This window comes from Stenella coeruleoalba (assembly GCF_951394435.1).
Source record: "Stenella coeruleoalba genome assembly, chromosome: 1".
Lineage (NCBI taxonomy): Eukaryota > Metazoa > Chordata > Mammalia > Artiodactyla > Delphinidae > Stenella > Stenella coeruleoalba.
The window spans coordinates 99,075,475-99,094,236 of NC_137169.1; the positions used below are offsets into that span (position 1 = coordinate 99,075,475).

Below are 18,762 nucleotides of genomic sequence, written 5' to 3' on the forward strand. Positions count from 1 at the left end.
CTTCATATGATTTGCTCTCTCGATTCTTTCAGGTCTTTGCCCAAATGCCATCTCTTCAAAGAATCTTTCCCTGACTGCTTTATCTAAACTGGTAGCTGCTGTCTCTATGTCTCTGCCCAGCTTTGTTTTTCTTGACAGGACTTAACTTTCTGACACTATACTTTGCATTTGTTTGTTTATTGTTTAGCTCTAAATACATAAGCTTTGTGAGAGCTGTAGTGCGACAGCCTAGAACAGTGCCTGGCATATAGTAGACTCAAATATTTCTCGGTGAATGAATGCATATAACATAAGAATTCTGAAATGCAAAAGGTAACTTTTGGCCTGCTTAATTAAAATTGCCCTTGATAAAGTATGGCTTTTGGGGTACCCTTAAAGACTGTTTGAAACTTCTTTGGAATCAGATCTTAGGTATTTTTATACCAAACTTTAAAATTACTTGAGGATTTTGGTGATGCACGCAAAGCAGGTTATAATGTTGTCAAAATCACTTGCTTTCCCTACTTCCAAGTGGATGAGACATTTAAGGGTCATTAAAATAAAACACTGATTTTTCACGTATATTTTATAGGCCTATTATAACCACAAACCATTTTTCAGTGGTTCTTAGTTTAGGTTGCAGTACACATTGCCACAGGGCTGAAATGTTTTTAGTCTTGATGAAATAATTTGAAAATAATTATACCCTCTCCACAACAAAGATGTCTCTATGTCCCAATATATATAGTAAGCTCTTCCCCAAATTTCTCTGGGAAAAATTTTAAACGTCAAAAGTTTAAAGGACAGTACAATGAACATCCATATGCCATTTACCTGGATTCATCAATTGTTAACTCTTTGCTAAATTTGTTACCTGTTGCTCTCCCTCCCTCCTTCATTCCTTCCCTTTCTCTCCTGTCTCTCTCCCTCTTTCCACACACACTCATATACGTATATACATACACTTATTATTTTGCTTAACCAGTCGAAAGTAAGCTACAGACATCATGACACTTCACTCCTAAAATATCTCAGCATGTATTTCCTGTGCAGGGTTATTTTCTTATATAACCACAGCACTATTATCACACCCAATGAAATTAACATTGATAAAATAATATTATCTAATATGCAGTCCATACTGAGATTTCCCTAATGTCCAAAAATGTTCTTTGTGTATATATATTTTCTTAATGAAGGATCACGCTTTACATTTGGTTGTAATGACTCTTTAGTCTCCTTTAATCTAAAATAAATCCCTTACCCTTATTCCCCCTACCCCTTTTATTAGTGTCTTTCATGACACTGTCGTATTTGAGGAAACAAGGCTGACAGTCTAAATTTGTTTTTTCATGGTTAGATCCAGGTTAAACATTTTTTTGGCAAGAAAAATGCTTAGGTGTGTAGTAAGCTTTTTTTTTCCTCTTAATTTATTTATTTTTGGCTGTGTTGAGTCTTTGTTGCTGCGCGTGGGCTTTCTCTAGTTGCAGGGAGCGGGGCCTACTCTTCGTTGTGGTGCGCTGGCTTCTCATTGCAGTGGCTTCTCTTGTTGTGGAGCACAGCCTCTAGGTGCGTGGGCTTCAGTCGTTGTGGCACATGGGCTTAGTTGCTCTGTGGCATGTGGGATCTTCCCGGACCAGGGCTCGAACCGTGTCCCCTGCATTGGCTGGCAGATTCTTAACCACTGCACCACCAGGGACGTCCTGTGTAGTAAGCTTTTAATGCTGGAGAAACTTGGAATGAAAAGTAAAGGGCACTTCTTTTCCTTTTGTTTCTGCAGAATTCTGAACACAAGCAGTTTGCTCTGTGACTGCCATTTGAAGTGGTTGCTTCAGTGGCTGGTTGATAATAACTTTCAACATTCTGTGAATGTAAGCTGTGCACACCCTGAATGGCTAGCAGGGCAAAGCATCCTGAATGTGGATCTGAAAGATTTTGTCTGTGGTTTGTATTTTTGTTTTAATATTTTGTATATTATGCACTTACTATCTTAACAACGGAATTAAAAAAGATTTAAATAGAATGCTTTCCTACTAGAATATCTATTTCCATTTCTTTAGATTCTTCTCTAACATTTTTATATTGTAATTGTAGCTTAAATTTTGTGTTCTTCAACTTAATATATCATAAGCAGTTTTTTTCCTCAGTGTGTTCTTAAATGATCATTTAAAATACTGTCTGTATTATAGCTTCTTTATGAATGTAGGCCTTTACCTTTTAGGGAGATTATTAACCTTAGAATAAATATCTAGTAGTAAGATTCCTGAATCAAAAAGTGTGAGTTTTTTTTCATGAATTCATTCAAAAGCATGATTTTATATTTAGTAGATCTTGAAAAGTGCTACCAGGTGTTTTCAAACAGATAGCACTAGTTTATGTTGTCACCAGCAATGTATGAATGTACCAGTTTCATTTGGTTTCTTTTTTTTTTTTTTTTTTTTTGTGGTACGCGGGCCCTTCACTGTTGTGGCCTCTCTTGTTGTGGAGCACAGGCTCCGGACGCGCAGGCTCAGCAGCCATGGCTCACAGGCCTAGCCGCTTCGCGGCATGTGGGATCTTCCCGGACCGAGGCACGAACTCGTGTCCCCTGCATCGGCAGGTGGACTCTCAACCACTGCGCCACCAGGGAAGCCTGGTTTCTGTTTTTGATGCATTTTCCTAAGACAGAAGCAGCAGGGTTTGGGAGTTTTTTGGAGGGGAAGGGGGACAGAGACAAGTTGTCATAGACAAGTTGTCTTGATTCTAGCACTTAATTATAATTTCAAGTATACATCTATATTGTTTTTTCTCAATTTGTAAGTTTTTCTTTTACATTTACATTTACTTTAGTGACTAATTCTTAGCTTTACACAGTGGAACTTTTAGATTAGTGTATCTGTGTTGCATATCACTAGTAACTCTGATCATTTAGATACCTGTATATTGCCAGATGTATTTCCACAGTCTACTTAAAGATGCTTAGGACATTTGGAAGTTCAGGCACATAAAATACTTAAGTTGTTTTTACAAACTTTAAGGAAGAAAACAAAGAATCTAGTAATGATTAAATTCTGCTTACATTGCCATGAATGCCCTTCTGACTTTAGTTTTAAACATAAGCTTACACCATACAATTTATCTTCTTTTTTTAGTTATCACTTTTATGGCACAGTGAAATGTTACCCAGTGAAGACATTGGTTAAGAATTCATATACCTGCTTCTCTGAATCAGTCCAATAATATATTATTATTTATGGATCTATAGTTTATTAGCCAGTCCTAAGCCAGTCTTCATTTGGACATTTGACATGTTTGGAATTATTCACTATTTTAGGTGAAAGTTATGCACAAAATACTTTCAAATAGTATGTTTTATTAATAGGAATACCTATTTTTTTTTTTGCGGTACGCGGGCCTCTCACTGTTGTGGCCTCTCCCGTTGAGGAGCACAGGTTCTGGAGGCGCAGGCTCAGCAGCCATGGCTCACGGGCCCAGCCGCTCCGCGGCATGTGGGATCTTCCTGGACCGAGGCACGAACCCGTGTCCCCTGCATCGGCAGGCGGACTCCCAACCACTGCGCCACCAGGGAAGCCTGGAATACCTATTTTTATATATGTTATATATACACACAAACACACACATACACGTACACACAAGGGGTAATAGAATTAGAGCTTGTTTTAAAATTCTAATTTAGGTTTCTCCTTTTCTCAGTAACTGGTAATACTTAAGAAGTACATTCAAAGCATAAGTGACAGTAAGGGTTGGTAGAAAGAGTGCTAAGCCCTGAAGTCTGAAAACCTGGGTTCCAGTCCAGGCTTAGCTGTGGACTTACATATCTTAGAGCAAGTCATTTGACCCTTCTGGGCATCATTTTCCTCATCTTAAAACAAGGGAATTGGATTCTAGCTCTATAGTCCCTTTCAACTTTAACATGACATTTTGTAAACATAACATGCAATTTTACATTATTTGTTTTAGAATTGAATCTATAGAAGCAAAAATAAATAACTGACTTGGCTCCTGCCCCATTTTTTTCTCCTTAGATGATTTTCTCAAGCCGCAGATAAGAACCCATCCTGAAACCACAGTTGCTCTAAGAAGCATGAACGTGACTCTGACATGCACTGCAGTGAGCAGCAGTGATTCACCCATGTCTACTTTGTGGCGCAAAGACAGTGAAATCTTGTATGATGCTGATATTGAGAATTTTGTTCGTTATCAGCAACAAGCTGGAGAAGCTCTGGAATACACTAGTGTCTTACATCTTTTCAATGTAAATTTCACAGATGAAGGAAAATATCAGTGTATTATTACTAATCACTTTGGTTCTAACTATTCTCATAAAGCCAAACTGACTGTGAATGGTAAGAAATTATGCTCCCTGATAGTTTTGTGGTTAGAAGGATTTTTCATGTTTGATTTTTGAATCTTTGACCAAGAAAATTAGGATAAACCTGACATTGCAGGGGGATTCCTTACTGTTTTTGTCTTTAGGGTTATGACAGTATACAGACTGGATTGCTAATTTACCCACTTACTGTCCCTGATCAGTCTTTGACTGAGGGGTAAAGGTGAATTCTGTGGCTCTAGGAGATGGGCTACTTTCACTTTTATTTATGCTTTTGAAAAAAAAAATGTTTTTAATTCTCCATTTTCTTTCCAGAACCATAATTCTGTTCTAAAAACTATGAAATTTATTCCTGACATTGTTCACAGGCCGTCCAATAACTGGGAGTATTGAGAACATTTCTGGGTCCAGTGATCATTATCATTGTCTAAATGTAGTCACACAAAACCATTTTTGAAAATAATGCTCTTTTTCATTGTGGCTGTGAAAGAAAAAAACAGAACAGCTTGATTGATCTATCACCTGTTAGGCTGAATAACTACAACACTTCAGGCTTTGTGCAACCAAAAGATGTACATATGTCTTGATCCTGGGTTGTTTTATGAGATGTTTGAAGGCATAAATTTTTTTAATCATGCAGTTTCCTTGACAGCTTTGTAGATGTTTGTTTGGGAAGCACCATTTAGTCTCTTAAGTAAGGGAGTCATAGTAAATATTAGGTTCTAAAATATATGTTCAAAAAGGTTTGTGGCTTCTGCTTTTTCTGTCCCTATCAAGGAGATCAGGTAGATTTGCCACACATTCTAGAAGAGTTAGTCATCACTGTACTCCATGCCCTGAGGTTCTGGGAGAAAAGATGGCCTCTGAAGTAGTATTTATTGTCAATGCAGGGAGCATGTCTTCTCAAAGAAATGGAGCATTACAACAGTTGGTATTTTGCCTAATAGAGTCTCCCTTGTATGTATGTATGAGTGTATGTATGTGTGTGTGTGTGTGTGTGTGTGTGTGTCTATATATATATATATATATATATATATATATATATATATATATATATATTCCCCCCACCCACCCACTTTCTCTTGGTGATCTTTTTTGGAACAGAGATGCCATCTTTTCTGAAAACTCCAATGGATCTAACTATTCGCACTGGTGCCATGGCCAGATTAGAATGTGCTGCAGAGGGGCACCCTGCACCTCAGATTTCCTGGCAGAAAGATGGTGGTACTGACTTCCCTGCGGCTCGAGAGAGACGCATGCATGTCATGCCTGAGGATGATGTCTTCTTCATTGCAAATGTGAAAATAGAAGACATGGGGATCTATAGCTGCATGGCACAGAACATAGCAGGCGGCCTCTCAGCAAATGCTTCATTAATCGTGTTAGGTATGTTTATTGCTCCGTGGGTCCCTGCTTTTGTGGGAGTCTTTTTATTATGGATTGACTCTTGGTCTTAATGGCAAAAAGAATCTATGTTTGAGATTTTAGTTGGGATTCTTATGTCTTTGTTTCCTTGCTCTGCCAATTTATGCAGGATTATGTCAGCCTAGGATATTAGTGGATCAGTAAACTGAAATCTGGGGAAATTCTGAGGGCAGAATTAGAGATTTTTATCCCATGAATTGAATATTCAAATCCCTTTGTCCTGTTATGTTTCCCTCTGTAAGTTTTCTACTTCATGTATATGTTTTTTCTACTATTCAATAGTGAGTTTGCACTTTTATACTGCCTCACATACCTGCTTCACAGAGAACTTGAGACAATGTAACTTTCCCCCCAGTTCATTTTTTTTAAAAAAATTATAAGATGAAAAAAATGATCTGTCTTCTAGTTAGATTTCCTGTTTTCCTTCCAGTGTGCTCCTGTTAATCCTATCCTCTGGTAAAATGTCTTTTCCTCATAGATTTCCCCTGATAAGCCAGTTTGTTTACTTATGAGAACACTTTTCTTTTCTTTTTAAATTGGGATATAGTTGTTTTACAGTGTTGTGTTAGTTTCTGCTGTACAGCAAAGTGAAGTAGAGTTCCCTGTGCTATACAGCAGGTTCTCATTAGTTATCTGTTTTATACATATTAGTGTATATATGTCAATCCCAGTCTCCCAATTCATCCCACCCCCCACCCTCTTCCCCCTTTGGCGTCCATACATTTGGAAAACACTTTTCTTCATGGGACTCAAATTCAAGGTAAATTCTCTTTTCCTCTAGATGTTAGGGTTTTTAAAAATGTGTTGGTTTGTGTAATTACTTGTGTAATCAGAAAGATAAGTTTATTGTTTAAAAAATTTAAGATATGTAGAAAATTAGAAAAAAAGAGGGAAGGTCACTCAGACACTGTTAAAGATTTTGACATATTCTGGAGTTTTAAAACACTCATCTTGGGACTTCCCTGGTGGTTCAGTGCTGAAGAGTCCGCCTTACAATGCAGGGGATGTGGGTTCAATCCCTGGTCAGGGAACTAAGAGCCCACGTCCCTCAGGGCAACTAAGCCCGCGCACCACAACTACTGAGCTCACGCCTCAACTAGAGAGCCTGCCTGCCGCAAACTACAGAGCCCATGCTCTGGAACCCACGTGCCACAACTATAGAGCCCGCACGCCCTGGAGCCTGTGCACCACAAGTAGAGAAGAGAAAACCCACATGCCACAACTAGAGAGAAGCCCACGCGTGTGCTGCAAGGAAAGATCCCGCATGCCTCAGTGAAGATCCCGCATGCCACAACTAAGACCCGACACAGCCAAAAATAAATTAAATAAATAAATAAATAATAAATCTTTAAAAAATCCCACAAAACTCATCTTGGGACTTCCCTGGCAGACCAGTGGTTAAGACTTGGCCTTCTGGGACTTCCCTGGTGGCGCAGTGGTTAAGAATCCACTTGCCAATGCAGAGAACATGAGTTCGAGCCCTGGTCTGGGAAGATCCCACATGCTGTAGAGCAACTAAGCCCACGTGCCACAACTATTGAGCTTGCACTCTAGAGCCCGTGAGCCACAGCTACTGAAGCCCGTGCACCTAGAGCCCGTGCTCTGCAGCAAGAAGCCACCGCAATGAGAAGCCCACGCACCACAACAAAGAGTAGCCCCTGCTCACTGCAACTAGAGAAAGCCCGCATGCAGCAATGAAGACCCAGTGCAGCCAAAAATAAATAAATTTAAAGAATTTAAAAGATCAATGAAAGAACTACTTATAAACAAAACAAAAGCTTCACCTTCCAATGCAGGGGGTGCAGGTTTGATCCCTGGTTGGGGAGCTAAGATCCCACATGCCTCACGGCCAAAAAACCAAAACATAAAACAGAAGCAATATTGTAACAAACTCAATAAAGACTTTAAAAATGGTCCACATCCAAAAAAAAAAAAATCTAAAAAAGAAAAATAAAACACCCATCCTTATGTGGTTATGTATACCTACTTTTTTCCACTTAATATTTTTTTTTTTTTTTAAAAGAAGATGTTGGGGGTAGGAGTTTATTAATTAATTTATATTTGCTGTGTTGGGTCTTCGTTTCTGTGCGAGGGCTTTCTCTAGCTGTGGCAAGTGGGGGCCACTCTTCATCGCGGTGCGCGGGCCTCTCACTGTCGTGGCCTCTCTCGTTGCGGAGCACAGGCTCCAGATGCGCAGGCTCAGTAGTTGTGGCTCACAGGCCTAGTTGCTCCACGGCATGTGGGATCCTCCCAGACCCGGGCTCGAACCCGTGTCCCCTGCATTGGCAGGCAGATTCTCAACCGCTGCGCCACCAGGGAAGCCCTTTCCACTTAATATTGTATCACAGGGTTACCTTGTCATTAAGTCTTCATGAATATCATGTGGCTGTGGTATAATTTACTTACTCATTTTTCTGCTAGATTTTTAGATTTTCCCCTTTACCTTTAAAAATTACAACTAATTTTGTAATAAGCATTTTTGTATATAGATCTTTGAATTCTTTGCTTAGGATAGCTTGCTCAAGGTGTAATTCCTGAGATGAGATTTAGATTTTTTGAGGCTTTTGCTTTTCTGAAACATTAACTTCTAATCCTCCCATGAGCATATGAAAGTGCTTATTTCATCGTAACCTAATTAGTCTAATTCAATTAGGAATAAAACTGCCTAATATTTTTTAATGCATCTTTCTGTTAGAGACACCCTCATTTATTAGACCTCTGGAGGACAAGACAGTAACCCGAGGTGAAACTGCAGTATTACAGTGCATAGCTGGAGGGAGTCCTGCCCCTCGCCTCAACTGGACCAAAGATGATGGACCACTGCTGGTGACAGAACGGCACTTCTTCGCTGCAGCCAACCAGCTTCTCATCATTGTAGATGCTGGGCTAGAAGATGCTGGGAAATATACCTGCATTATGTCCAACACCCTTGGGACAGAACGTGGTCACATTTACCTAAATGTGATTTCCACCCCCAATTGTGACTCTTCCCAAAGTAGCATTGGGCATGAAGACGATGGGTGGACCACAGTTGGCGTTGTCATCATTGTTGTGGTCTGCTGTGTTGTGGGTACCTCTTTGATCTGGGTCATTGTTATTTACCACATGAGAAGGAAAAATGAAGACTATAGTATCACGAACACAGGTGAGTGGTACCCGGTTGACCCTTGTGGCTTATACCTGAGTCAGGAATGTAGTGTAGGATTTGTTGTTAAATATAAAAAACTAAGGAGCTTTGATAATTTATTTGTGATAGAAGGAAGAGTTTTTCTGTTAAAATGTCCTACTTTCTTGATATAATGGAACCGCTCTAGTGAATAAGCTTAAGAATTTGTAGACAGTCCCCCAAAACTTTGTTCTTTTAAACAGTTGCATGTGCACCTTCTTTCTTTAATACCTAAGGCTCATTTCCATTGTAATTTTCCTTTGGGGAAGAGTGGAGTCGTTATGACAGAGATCAGTCTTTCACACCTGTCCCCCACCCTGAAATCCTGTAAGAGAAGAGGTACAGCCAGATAGATTGCTAAAGTGTGTCTGTGGATAAGATTTCAGACTTCAGGTTTTTTTTCTTTTGGTAATACTTTTAAAATGAAGCTTGGGGGAGAATTCTAGTGAGAAATAATTTTCAGAGAAAATTCTAGGAGTTGTTGAGTTCCTAGGTACATAACATTTTCCTGGCCATTAGTACCAAAGTAGAATACATTTGCAAGATAGTCTTCTGAGTTTTGGCTTAAATTGCCTAACTTTATTTGAGAGTTACAGATGTCTCTTTTACAGATGAGCTCAATCTGCCTGCAGACATTCCCAGCTACTTGTCTTCCCAAGGAACACTGTCTGAGCCACAGGAAGGCTACAGCAACTCTGAGGCAGGTAGTCATCAGCAACTTATGCCTCCTGCCAATGGATATTTACACAAAGGCGCTGATGGTAATGACTTTTTATTATCTGTGCTTACAATTTCAGCCTACCCTGTTTAGTTTTTTTTTAAGTGTATAGTTTTCCACAGTAATCTGAAGGAATATTTTAAAGTAAGCTACTCAATGAAAACATTTGCCCCATGCAAAATAGGATGACAATTGACTAAAGTCTTTTTTTTTGAGTTTTTGAATTTTATTTATATTTTTATGCAGCAGGTTCTTATTAGTCATCAGTTTTATACACATCAGTGTATACATGTCAATCCCAATCTCCCAATTCATCACACCACCACCACCATCCCCCACCGCTTTCCCCCCTTGGTGTCCATACGTTTGTTCTCTACATCTGTCTCAATTTCTGCCCTGAAAACCAGTTCATCTGTACCATTTTTCTAGGTTCCACATATATGCGTTAATATACGATATTTGTTTTTCTATTTCTGACTTACTTCACTCTATATGACAGTCTCTGGATCCATCCACATCTCAACAAATGACCCAATTTCGTTCCTTTTTATGGCCGAGTAATATTCCATTGTATATATGTACCATATCTTCTTTATCCATTCATCTGTCGATGGGCATTTAGGTTGCTTCCATGACCTGACTATTGTAAATAGTGCTGCAGTAAACATAAGGGTGCATGTATCTTTTTGAATTATGGTTTTCTCTGGGTATATGCCCAGTAGTGGGATTGCTGGATCATATGGTAATTCTATTTTTAGTTTTTTAAGGACCTCCATACTGTTCTCCATAGTGGTTGTATCAATTTACATTCCCACCAACAGTGCAAGAGGGTTCCCTTCTCTCCACACCCTCTCCACCATTTGTTGTTTGTAGATTTTCTGATAAAGCCCATTCTAACTGGTGTGAGATGATACCTCATTGTAGTTTTGATTTGCATTTCTCTAATAATTAGTGATGTTGAGCAGCTTTTCATGTGCTTCTTGGCCATCTGTATGTCTTCTTTGGAGAAATGTCAATTTAAATCTTCTGCCTATTTTTGGATAGGGTTTTTTTTTAATATTGAGCTGCATGAGCTGTTTATGTATTTTGGAGATTAATCCTTTGTCCATTGATTCGTTTGCAAATATTTTCTCCCATTCTGAAGGTTGTCTTTTCGTCTTGTTTATGGTTTCCTTTGCTGTGCAACAGCTTTGAAGTTTCATTAGGTCCCATTTGTTTATTTTTGTTTTTATTTCCATTACTCTAGGAGGTGGATCAAAAAAGATCTTGCTGTGATTTATGTCAAAGAGTGTCCTTCCTATATTTTCCTCTAAGAGTTTTATAGTGTCTGGTCTTACATTTAGGTCTCTAATCCATTTTGAGTTTATTTTTGTGTATGGTGTTAGCGAATGTTCTAATTTCATTTTTAACATGTAGCTGTCCAGTTTTCCCAGCACCACTTATTGAAGAGACTGTCTTTTCTCCATTATATATCCTTGCCTCCATTGTCATAGATTAGCTGACCATCGGTGCGTGGGTTTATCTCTGGGCTTTCTATCTTGTTCCATTGATCTATATTTCTGTTTTTGTGCCAGTACCATATTGTCTTGATTACTGTAGCTTTGTAGTATAGTCTGAAGTCAGGGAGTCTGATTCCTCCAGCTCTGCTTTTTTCCTTCAAGACTGCTTTGTCTATTCGGGGTCTTTTGTGTCTCCATACAAATTTTAAGATTTTTTGTTCTAGTTCTGTAAAAAATGCCATTGGTAATTTGATAGGGATTGCATTGAATCTGTAGATTGCTTTGGGTAGTATAGTCATTTTCACAATTTTGATTCTTCCAATCCAAGAACATGGTATATCTCTCCATCTGTTGGTATCATCTTTAATTTCTTTCATCAGTGTCCTATAGTTTTCTGCATACAGGTCTTCTGTCTCCCTAGGTAGGTTTATTCCTAGGTATTTTATTCTTTTTGTTGCAGTGGTAAATCGGGAGTGTTTCCTTAATTTCTCTTTCAGATTTTTCATCATTAGTGTATAGGAATGCAAGAGATTTCTGTGCGTTAATTTTGTATCCTACAACTTTACCAAATTCATTGATTAGCTCTAGTAGTTTTCTGGTGGCATCTTTAGGTTTCTCTATGTATAGTGTCATGTCATCTGCAAACAGTGACAGTTTTACTTCATCTTTTCCAATTTGTATTCCTTTTATTTCTTTCTCTTCTCTGATTGCTGTGGCTAGGACTTCCAAAACTATGTTGAATAAGAGTGGTGAGAGTGGACATCCTTCTCTTGTTCCTGATCTTAGAGGAAATGCTTTCAGTTTTTCACCATTGAGAATGATGTTTGCTGTGGGTTTGTCATATATGGCCTTTATTATGTTGAGGTGGGTTCCCTCTATGCCCACTTTCTGGAGGTTTTTTATCATAATGGGTGTTGAATTTTGTCAAAAGCTTTTTTGCATCTATTGAGATGATCATATGGTTTTTATTCTTCAACTTGTTAATATGGTGTATCACATTGATTGATTTGCATATACTGAAGAATCCTTGCATCCCTGGGATAAATCCCACTTGATCATGGTGTATGATCCTTTTAATGTGTTGTTGGATTCTGTTTGCTAGTATTTTGTTGAGGATTTTTGCATCTATATTCATCAGTGATATTGGTCTGTAACTTTCTTTTTTTGTAGTATCTTTGTCTGGTTTTGGTATCAGGGTGATGGTAGCCTCATAGAATGAGTTTGGGAGTTTTCCTTCCTCTGCAGTATTTTGGAAGAGTTTGAGAAGGATGGGTGTTAGCTCTTCTCTAAACGTTTGATAGAATTCACCTGTGAAACCATCTGGTCCTGGACTTTTGTTTGTTGGAAGGTTTTAATCACAGTTTCGATTTCATTACTTGTGATTGGTCTGTTCATATTTTCTATTTCTGCCTGGGTCAGTCTTGGAAGGTTATACCTTTCTAATAATTTGTCCATTTCTTCCAGGTTGTCGATTTTATTGGCATAGAGTTGCTTATAGTAGTCTCTTAGGATGCTTTGTGTTTCTGCAGTGTCGTAACTTCTCCTTTTTTGTTTTATTGATTTGAGTCCTCTCCCTGTTTTTCTTGATGTGTCTGGCTAATGGTTTATCAATTTTGTTTATCTTCTCAAAGAACCAGCTTTTAGTGTTATTGATCTTTGCTGTTGTTTTTTTGTTTCTATTTCATTTATTTCTGCTCTGATATTTATGATTTCATTCCTTCTGCTAACTTTGGGTTTTGTTTGTTCTTCTTTCTCTAGTTCCCTTAGGTGTAACATTAGATCGTTTGAGATTTTGCTTGTTTCTTGAGGTAGGCTTGTATTGCTGTAAACTTCCCTCTTAGAACTGCTTTTGCTGCATCCCATAGGTTTTGCATCGTCGTGTTTTCATTGTCATTTGTCTCTAGGTATTTTTTGATTTCCTCTTTGATTTCTTCAGTGATCTCTTGGTAATTTAGTAACGTATTGTTTAGCCTCCATGTGTTTGTGTTTTTTACGTTTTTTTCCCCTGTAATTGATTTCTAATCTCATAGTGTTGTGATCAGAAAAGATGCTTGATATGATTTCAGTTGTCTTAAATTTACTGAGGCTTGATTTGTGACCCAAGATTCCTTCTAGTATATTTTTCATTTCAGTTATTGTATTGTTCATCTCTGTTTGTTTGTTCTTTAATTCTTCTAGGTCTTTGTTAAACATTTCTTGCATCTTCTCGATCTTTGCCTCCATTCTTTTTCCAGGTCCTGGATCATGTTTACTATCATTATTCTGAATTCTTTTTCTGGAAGGTTGCCTATCTCCACTTCATTTAGTTGTTTTTCTGGGGTTTTATCTTGTTCTTTGATCTGGTCCATAGCCCTCTGCCTTTTCATCTTGTCTATCTTTCTGTGAATGTGGTTTTTCTTCCACAGGCTGCAGGATTGTAGTTGTTCTTGCTTCTGCTGTCTGTCCTCTGGTGGATGAGGCCATCTAAGAGGCTTGTGCAAGTTTTACTGATGGGAGGGACTGGTGGTGGGTAAAGCTGGCTGTTGCTCTGGTGGGCAGAGCTCAGTAAAACTTTAATCCGCTAGAGTGCTGATGGGTGGGGCTGGGTTCCCTCCCTGTTGGTTGTTTGGCCTGAGGCGACCCAACACTGGAACCTGCAGGCTCTTTGGTGGGGCTGATAGCGGACTCTGGGAGGGCTCACGCCAAGGAGTGCTTCCCAGAACTTCTGCTGCCAGTGTCCTTGTCCCTTGGTGAGCCACAGCTGCCCCCCGCCTCTGCAGGAGAACCTCCAACACTAGCAGGTAGCTCTGGTTCAGTCTCCCTGGGGTCAGTGCTCCTTCCCCTGCGTCCTGATACGCACAGTACTTATGTGTGCCCTCCAAGAGTGGAGTCTCTTATTTCCCCCAGTCCTGTCAGAGTCCTGCAGTCAAATCCCGCTAGCCCTCGAAGTCTGTTTCTCTAGGAATTCCTCCTCCCGTTGCTGGACCCCCAGTTTCAGAAGCCTGACCTGGGGCTCAGAACCTTCACTCCAGTGGTGGACTTCAGTGGTATAAGTGTTCTCCAATTTGTGAGTCACCTACCCAGCCTTATGGGATTTGATTTTATTGTGATTGCACCCCTCCTACTGTCTCATTGTGGCTTCTCCTTTGTCTTTGGATGTCGGGTATCTTTTTTGGTGAGTTCCAGTGTCTTCCTGTCGATGATTGTTCAACAGTTAGTTGTGATTCTGGTGTTCTCGCAAGAGGGAGTGAGAGCACGTCCTTGTACTCTGCCATCTTGGTTCAGGCTCTAAAGTCTTAACAGAGGAGAAAATCTTCTGACAGAAAGGAGTAAAACACATCCTTAAACAAGGGATTGGAGAACACAGCAGAGGCTCCCAAACCAAAGTATTGTCGTAGGAAGGAGATGCTCTAGAAACTTTCTTCAGGTGTCTTTTATCCTTTTCAGGCATGAGCACCCTTCAGACCATATCCCAGGGAGGTTGTATCTCCTGCTGACAGGTAGACATTCACTAAGGTTTAAAGGGCATTGATGATTCTCATCTTATATTGGAGAACATCAGAGAGATATAAAATAGTTAAGTGAACCTGACTTCTCAACACTACTTTTCCCGACTCCACTCTTCCCATAGGGAGTGACAGAACACAGGGAAGTGAATTAAAGGGTAGAATTCGGTTTGACTCCCAGTTCCTCTTTCCAGCCTTGTGGTCACCAACAAGTTACCTAAAAGCTGAGCTTTAATCTCCTCATTTTAAAAATAAAGAAACAATATTTTATAAAGCATTTCTCTCATGATTCTTAACTATTCTTTCCACAAATCTGTGTAGTACTTCAAGTAGTATACACATGGAAGCTCTATTCCATTATTTTGGCTTTCCATGGAAAGGAGGGTATTTCTAGCTTTTTTTTTTTTTTTTTTCTTTTTGGCTATACTGTGTGGCTTGTGAGACCTTCCCTGGCCAGGATGGCCTCTAGGCGCGCAGGCTTCATTAGTTGTGGTATGCGGGCTCAGTAGTTGTGGCACATGAGCTCTAGAGCGCAGGCTCAGTAGTTGTGGCACACGGGCTTAGTTGCTCCGCAGCATGTGGGATCTTCCCAGACCAGGGCTCGAACCCGTGTCCCCTGCATTGGCAGGCAGATTCTTAACCACTGTGCCACCAGGGAAGTCCCCCTCTAGCTTTTTAAAGAATACTTAAAAGCCTCTACTTTTTGAAATTTGTAGGAAATAACACTGCTTTCTGGGTTAAACTTAATTACTTCCTGTTCTTTTCCAGTTCTAACATTCTGTTGCTTGAACATGAATAAGTAAGTCTCTATTTCTCACTTTCCTCTTTTTTTATCATTCAGTTTTCAAAGCACTTAATTGTCCAGGGAGCTCATTATTAAACTTTTACTTCTGCCAAACACACACTTGTCAGGCAGGACTCTTCACCGTCAGAGGCTTTCTCTTGGGGTCCTTTTAGCAATTAGTGTTGCTTAACCTCTTGACTTAACAAAAGTTATGTGGGCTTTTGTGAAATAAAGTCATCAAAACCCCTTGTTCTCTGCTTTAGTTTGCTTAAGCCAAACATGTGTCTTGTAGCACAGTGCCAGCCTTATCTTGGCTCCCTTGATTTGCGCATGACCTTATCCAGGCTTGTCAAAGATGGCTTAATGTACCACTCAAGAGCATGGGTGCTAGAGCCAGAGGGCCTGAGTTTAAATTGCAGCTCTTCACTCAGGCAGTATGTCTTTGGGCCTTACCTGACCTCTCTGTGTTGTAGTTACTCTGTCTGTAAAATAGGGATAATAATAATACTTACCTCTTAGGGATGTTATAAGGATTAAATTAGTTAGTTCACAGAAAGACCTTGAAACTTCATCTGGTTTATAATGCAAGTTTTGAACAAATGCAGATATGATGACAACTGTTAGAGAAAACTAATAGTTGGCAAAACTGATTCCTTAACTGAAGGATGTTTGGATTCTTTCCCGTGTTGTCATTAGGTGGCACTGGCACCCGGGTTATCTGCTCAGATTGTTATGACAATGCTAACATCTACTCCCGGACCCGAGAATACTGTCCATACACCTATATTGCTGAAGAGGATGTTCTAGATCAGACACTGTCCAGCCTTATGGTCCAGATGCCCAAAGAGACTTATTTGGCACATCTTCCCCAAGATGCCACCACCCTGGAGAGCCTGGTATCAGCAGCAGATAGAGAGATGTCTGCCTTTCCCACCAACCATGAGAGGATAAATGAGAAGAAACTTTCCTCCACACAGAAGAACAGTGGTAAAGGGCACAGTGTTGTTTGTTATTTTGGTTTGTTTTCACTTTCACCTACTTGAGTTTTCCTTCTGTCATATAGGTAGCACTCTCATTTGACAGAAGCAAACAAGTTGGTATAATGGAGTAATTAGCTACTATTAATTGACATAAACTAGAGCCAAAGATTTTTAGAGATTAGATTTAGAAAGAAGTCTGGATCTGTAGGATGAAAACAGCTTTTGTGGGAGTAACAAGATCTTACTTCTAAAGATTCAGAAGCCATGTAGAAAAAGTTTCTATAAAGACGTTTCATACAGGCACTACTTTTTTCTTCCATGTTTATTTAAATAATGGAGACTTGAAATGCTAAGGATATAATGATTTGGGCATAATTTGATGAAGATTTTCACTGAGAAGATTTAAAAATGTTTTATTTGGTTGCTGTTCTATCAGGTAAATGTTGAATGTCAGTATCACTTGGCAGGTATTTGCTTTCATCTGTGAAGTATTACAGTCAGGGCCATAACTGGGAAAGCAGTTTGGGGATAGTAGCCCAGGAAAAGAAACACATGTTATATTGTGCCGACGAGGCATTTGAAACAACCCAGTCAATAAAGCAAAGCAAAACAAAACAAAACTCTTTCTAGACCATGAAGGGCACTACTGAGCATGTCTTCCTGTCCATCCAGGCTTTTTATCCACTGTCACCCTCCTGTCCGCCTGAAATGAAAGAGCACTGGAAATAGGGTGGGGCTTTGCACCGCAGGTTTACAGTGGAAGACATTGTATAGTGGTGCTTCCAGGGATGGTTCTGGCTGGAGTGAATGAAATGACATGGACTTTTACGATGTGCTCTGTTGTTCTTAGTTAAGAGACCACCTCTAAAGTTTTCTAAAGAGGGTACAGGTCAGAAAAATATCCTGTTATTGAAGTTAGTCTCTTGTCTTTAAAATTCTGTGTCCATGAAAGAAAGGCACAAACACTAAATCCATTTCCCCATGTCCTAGAAGAGATATACACGCACAGAATAACTTTAAGTAGAACTAAAAATGCAGTATCTTTCCCCAACTTTAGGGATGTCTTAATTGTTAATCTGGTCTGTAAGTGAGGAAATCAGCAAATGAGAGTGCTTCGGTGCATTGCTTGTTCCTTAGCTAGGATGCTCTAGCTCCTTGCTACTCAAAGTGTGGTCTGTCAGCATCAGCATTACCTAGGAGCTTGTTAGAAATGCAGAGCATGGGTCCCACCCCAGACCTAGTGAACCAGAGTCTATATTTTAACACAGTCTCCAGGTTATTTGTATGAATATTAAAGCTTGAGAAACCCTGCTCTAGCTTACTTTGCACATGGGTTTTATTTTTATTTCTGAGTGTTTGTTTCTAGAATGTTTGGCTAGCTTTTTCCAAAATACATCCCCATGAAGTTAGTATAACTTTCAGTAAATGTTCTCTGGGGAAGAGCCCACCACTGCAGTAAATAATAATGAGAAATGCATATTTTTGAAGCCAAAGTATAGATAACCTGATTTAAAATACCAGCTTTTGGTTATTATTTTGTTGTTAGAGTTATTGGCTTGCTAGAAGCTGGAGGGGAATGGTTGTTTATTTTTAAAATGATTTTTTAAAATAAATGTATTTATTGTATGTATTTTATTTTTGGCTGCGTTGGGTCTTTGTTGCTGCTCTCAGGCTTTCTCTAGTTGCGGCGAGCAGGGGCCACTCTTTGTTGTGTTGTGCCGGCTTCTCATTGCGGTGGCTTCTCTCGTTGCAGAGCACGGGCTCTAGGTATGCGGGCTTCGGTAGTTGTGGCACGTGGGCTCTAGAGTGCAGGCTCCGTAGTTGTGGCGCGTGGGCTTAGTTGCTCCGCGGCATGTGGGATCTTCCTGGACCAGGGCTCAAACCCATGTCCCGCTCATTGGCAGGCGGATTTCTTAACCACTGCGCCACCAGGGAAGCCCAAAATGATTTTTTTTAAGATAAGCATTTAATTGTTATTTAAAGATACAATGACTGCACTGAATCAATAATTTTTACTTATGTATTGTGCAGACTTTCATTACTATATGGATACTAATTCTCTTTTAGTCTGCTTCCATGTGTCTAAAGAGTTTTAAGTTTTATAGCAGTAGAAACACCAGTAATAGGTGAAAGCAGATGGCACAGCATGGTTTCAGTAATTAACTGGTAAAGTTGTTGAGTAGAAGTGTTTGAAAGACCATGGTTTCAGTTTTTGTTTTGTTTTCTTTTTTTTGTTTTTGCTAAGAAAATGGCAAGTATACATTTTATCTTAACGTCCTTATTCAGGAATACTGGGTTATTTCTTATTATTTCTTTGAAGACTTGGGTAGAAGAAAAATGAAGTTTTAGAAAATTAATTTTATACTTCCATTCACCACTGATAATTATTACTGTCT

General features: G+C 39.4%; 1 protein-coding gene across 3 annotated transcripts in view; it reads left to right on the plus strand.

Moving 5' to 3' along the window:
- LRIG2 (leucine rich repeats and immunoglobulin like domains 2) overlaps positions 1 to 18,697 on the plus strand; it is a 60,920-nt gene extending 42,223 nt beyond the window's left edge. For all 3 annotated transcript variants that reach the window (XM_079899684.1, XM_079899685.1, XM_079899686.1), the window contains 6 exons: positions 1,760 to 1,923; positions 4,005 to 4,325; positions 5,414 to 5,695; positions 8,430 to 8,879; positions 9,512 to 9,661; positions 16,083 to 18,697. In XM_079899684.1, the coding sequence (XP_079755810.1) occupies positions 1,760 to 1,923; positions 4,005 to 4,325; positions 5,414 to 5,695; positions 8,430 to 8,879; positions 9,512 to 9,661; positions 16,083 to 16,429 (1,714 nt within the window). In that variant the 3' untranslated portion in view covers positions 16,430 to 18,697. The remainder of the gene's footprint in view (positions 1 to 1,759; positions 1,924 to 4,004; positions 4,326 to 5,413; positions 5,696 to 8,429; positions 8,880 to 9,511; positions 9,662 to 16,082) is intronic.
- The last annotated feature ends 65 nt before the right edge of the window (positions 18,698 to 18,762 follow it).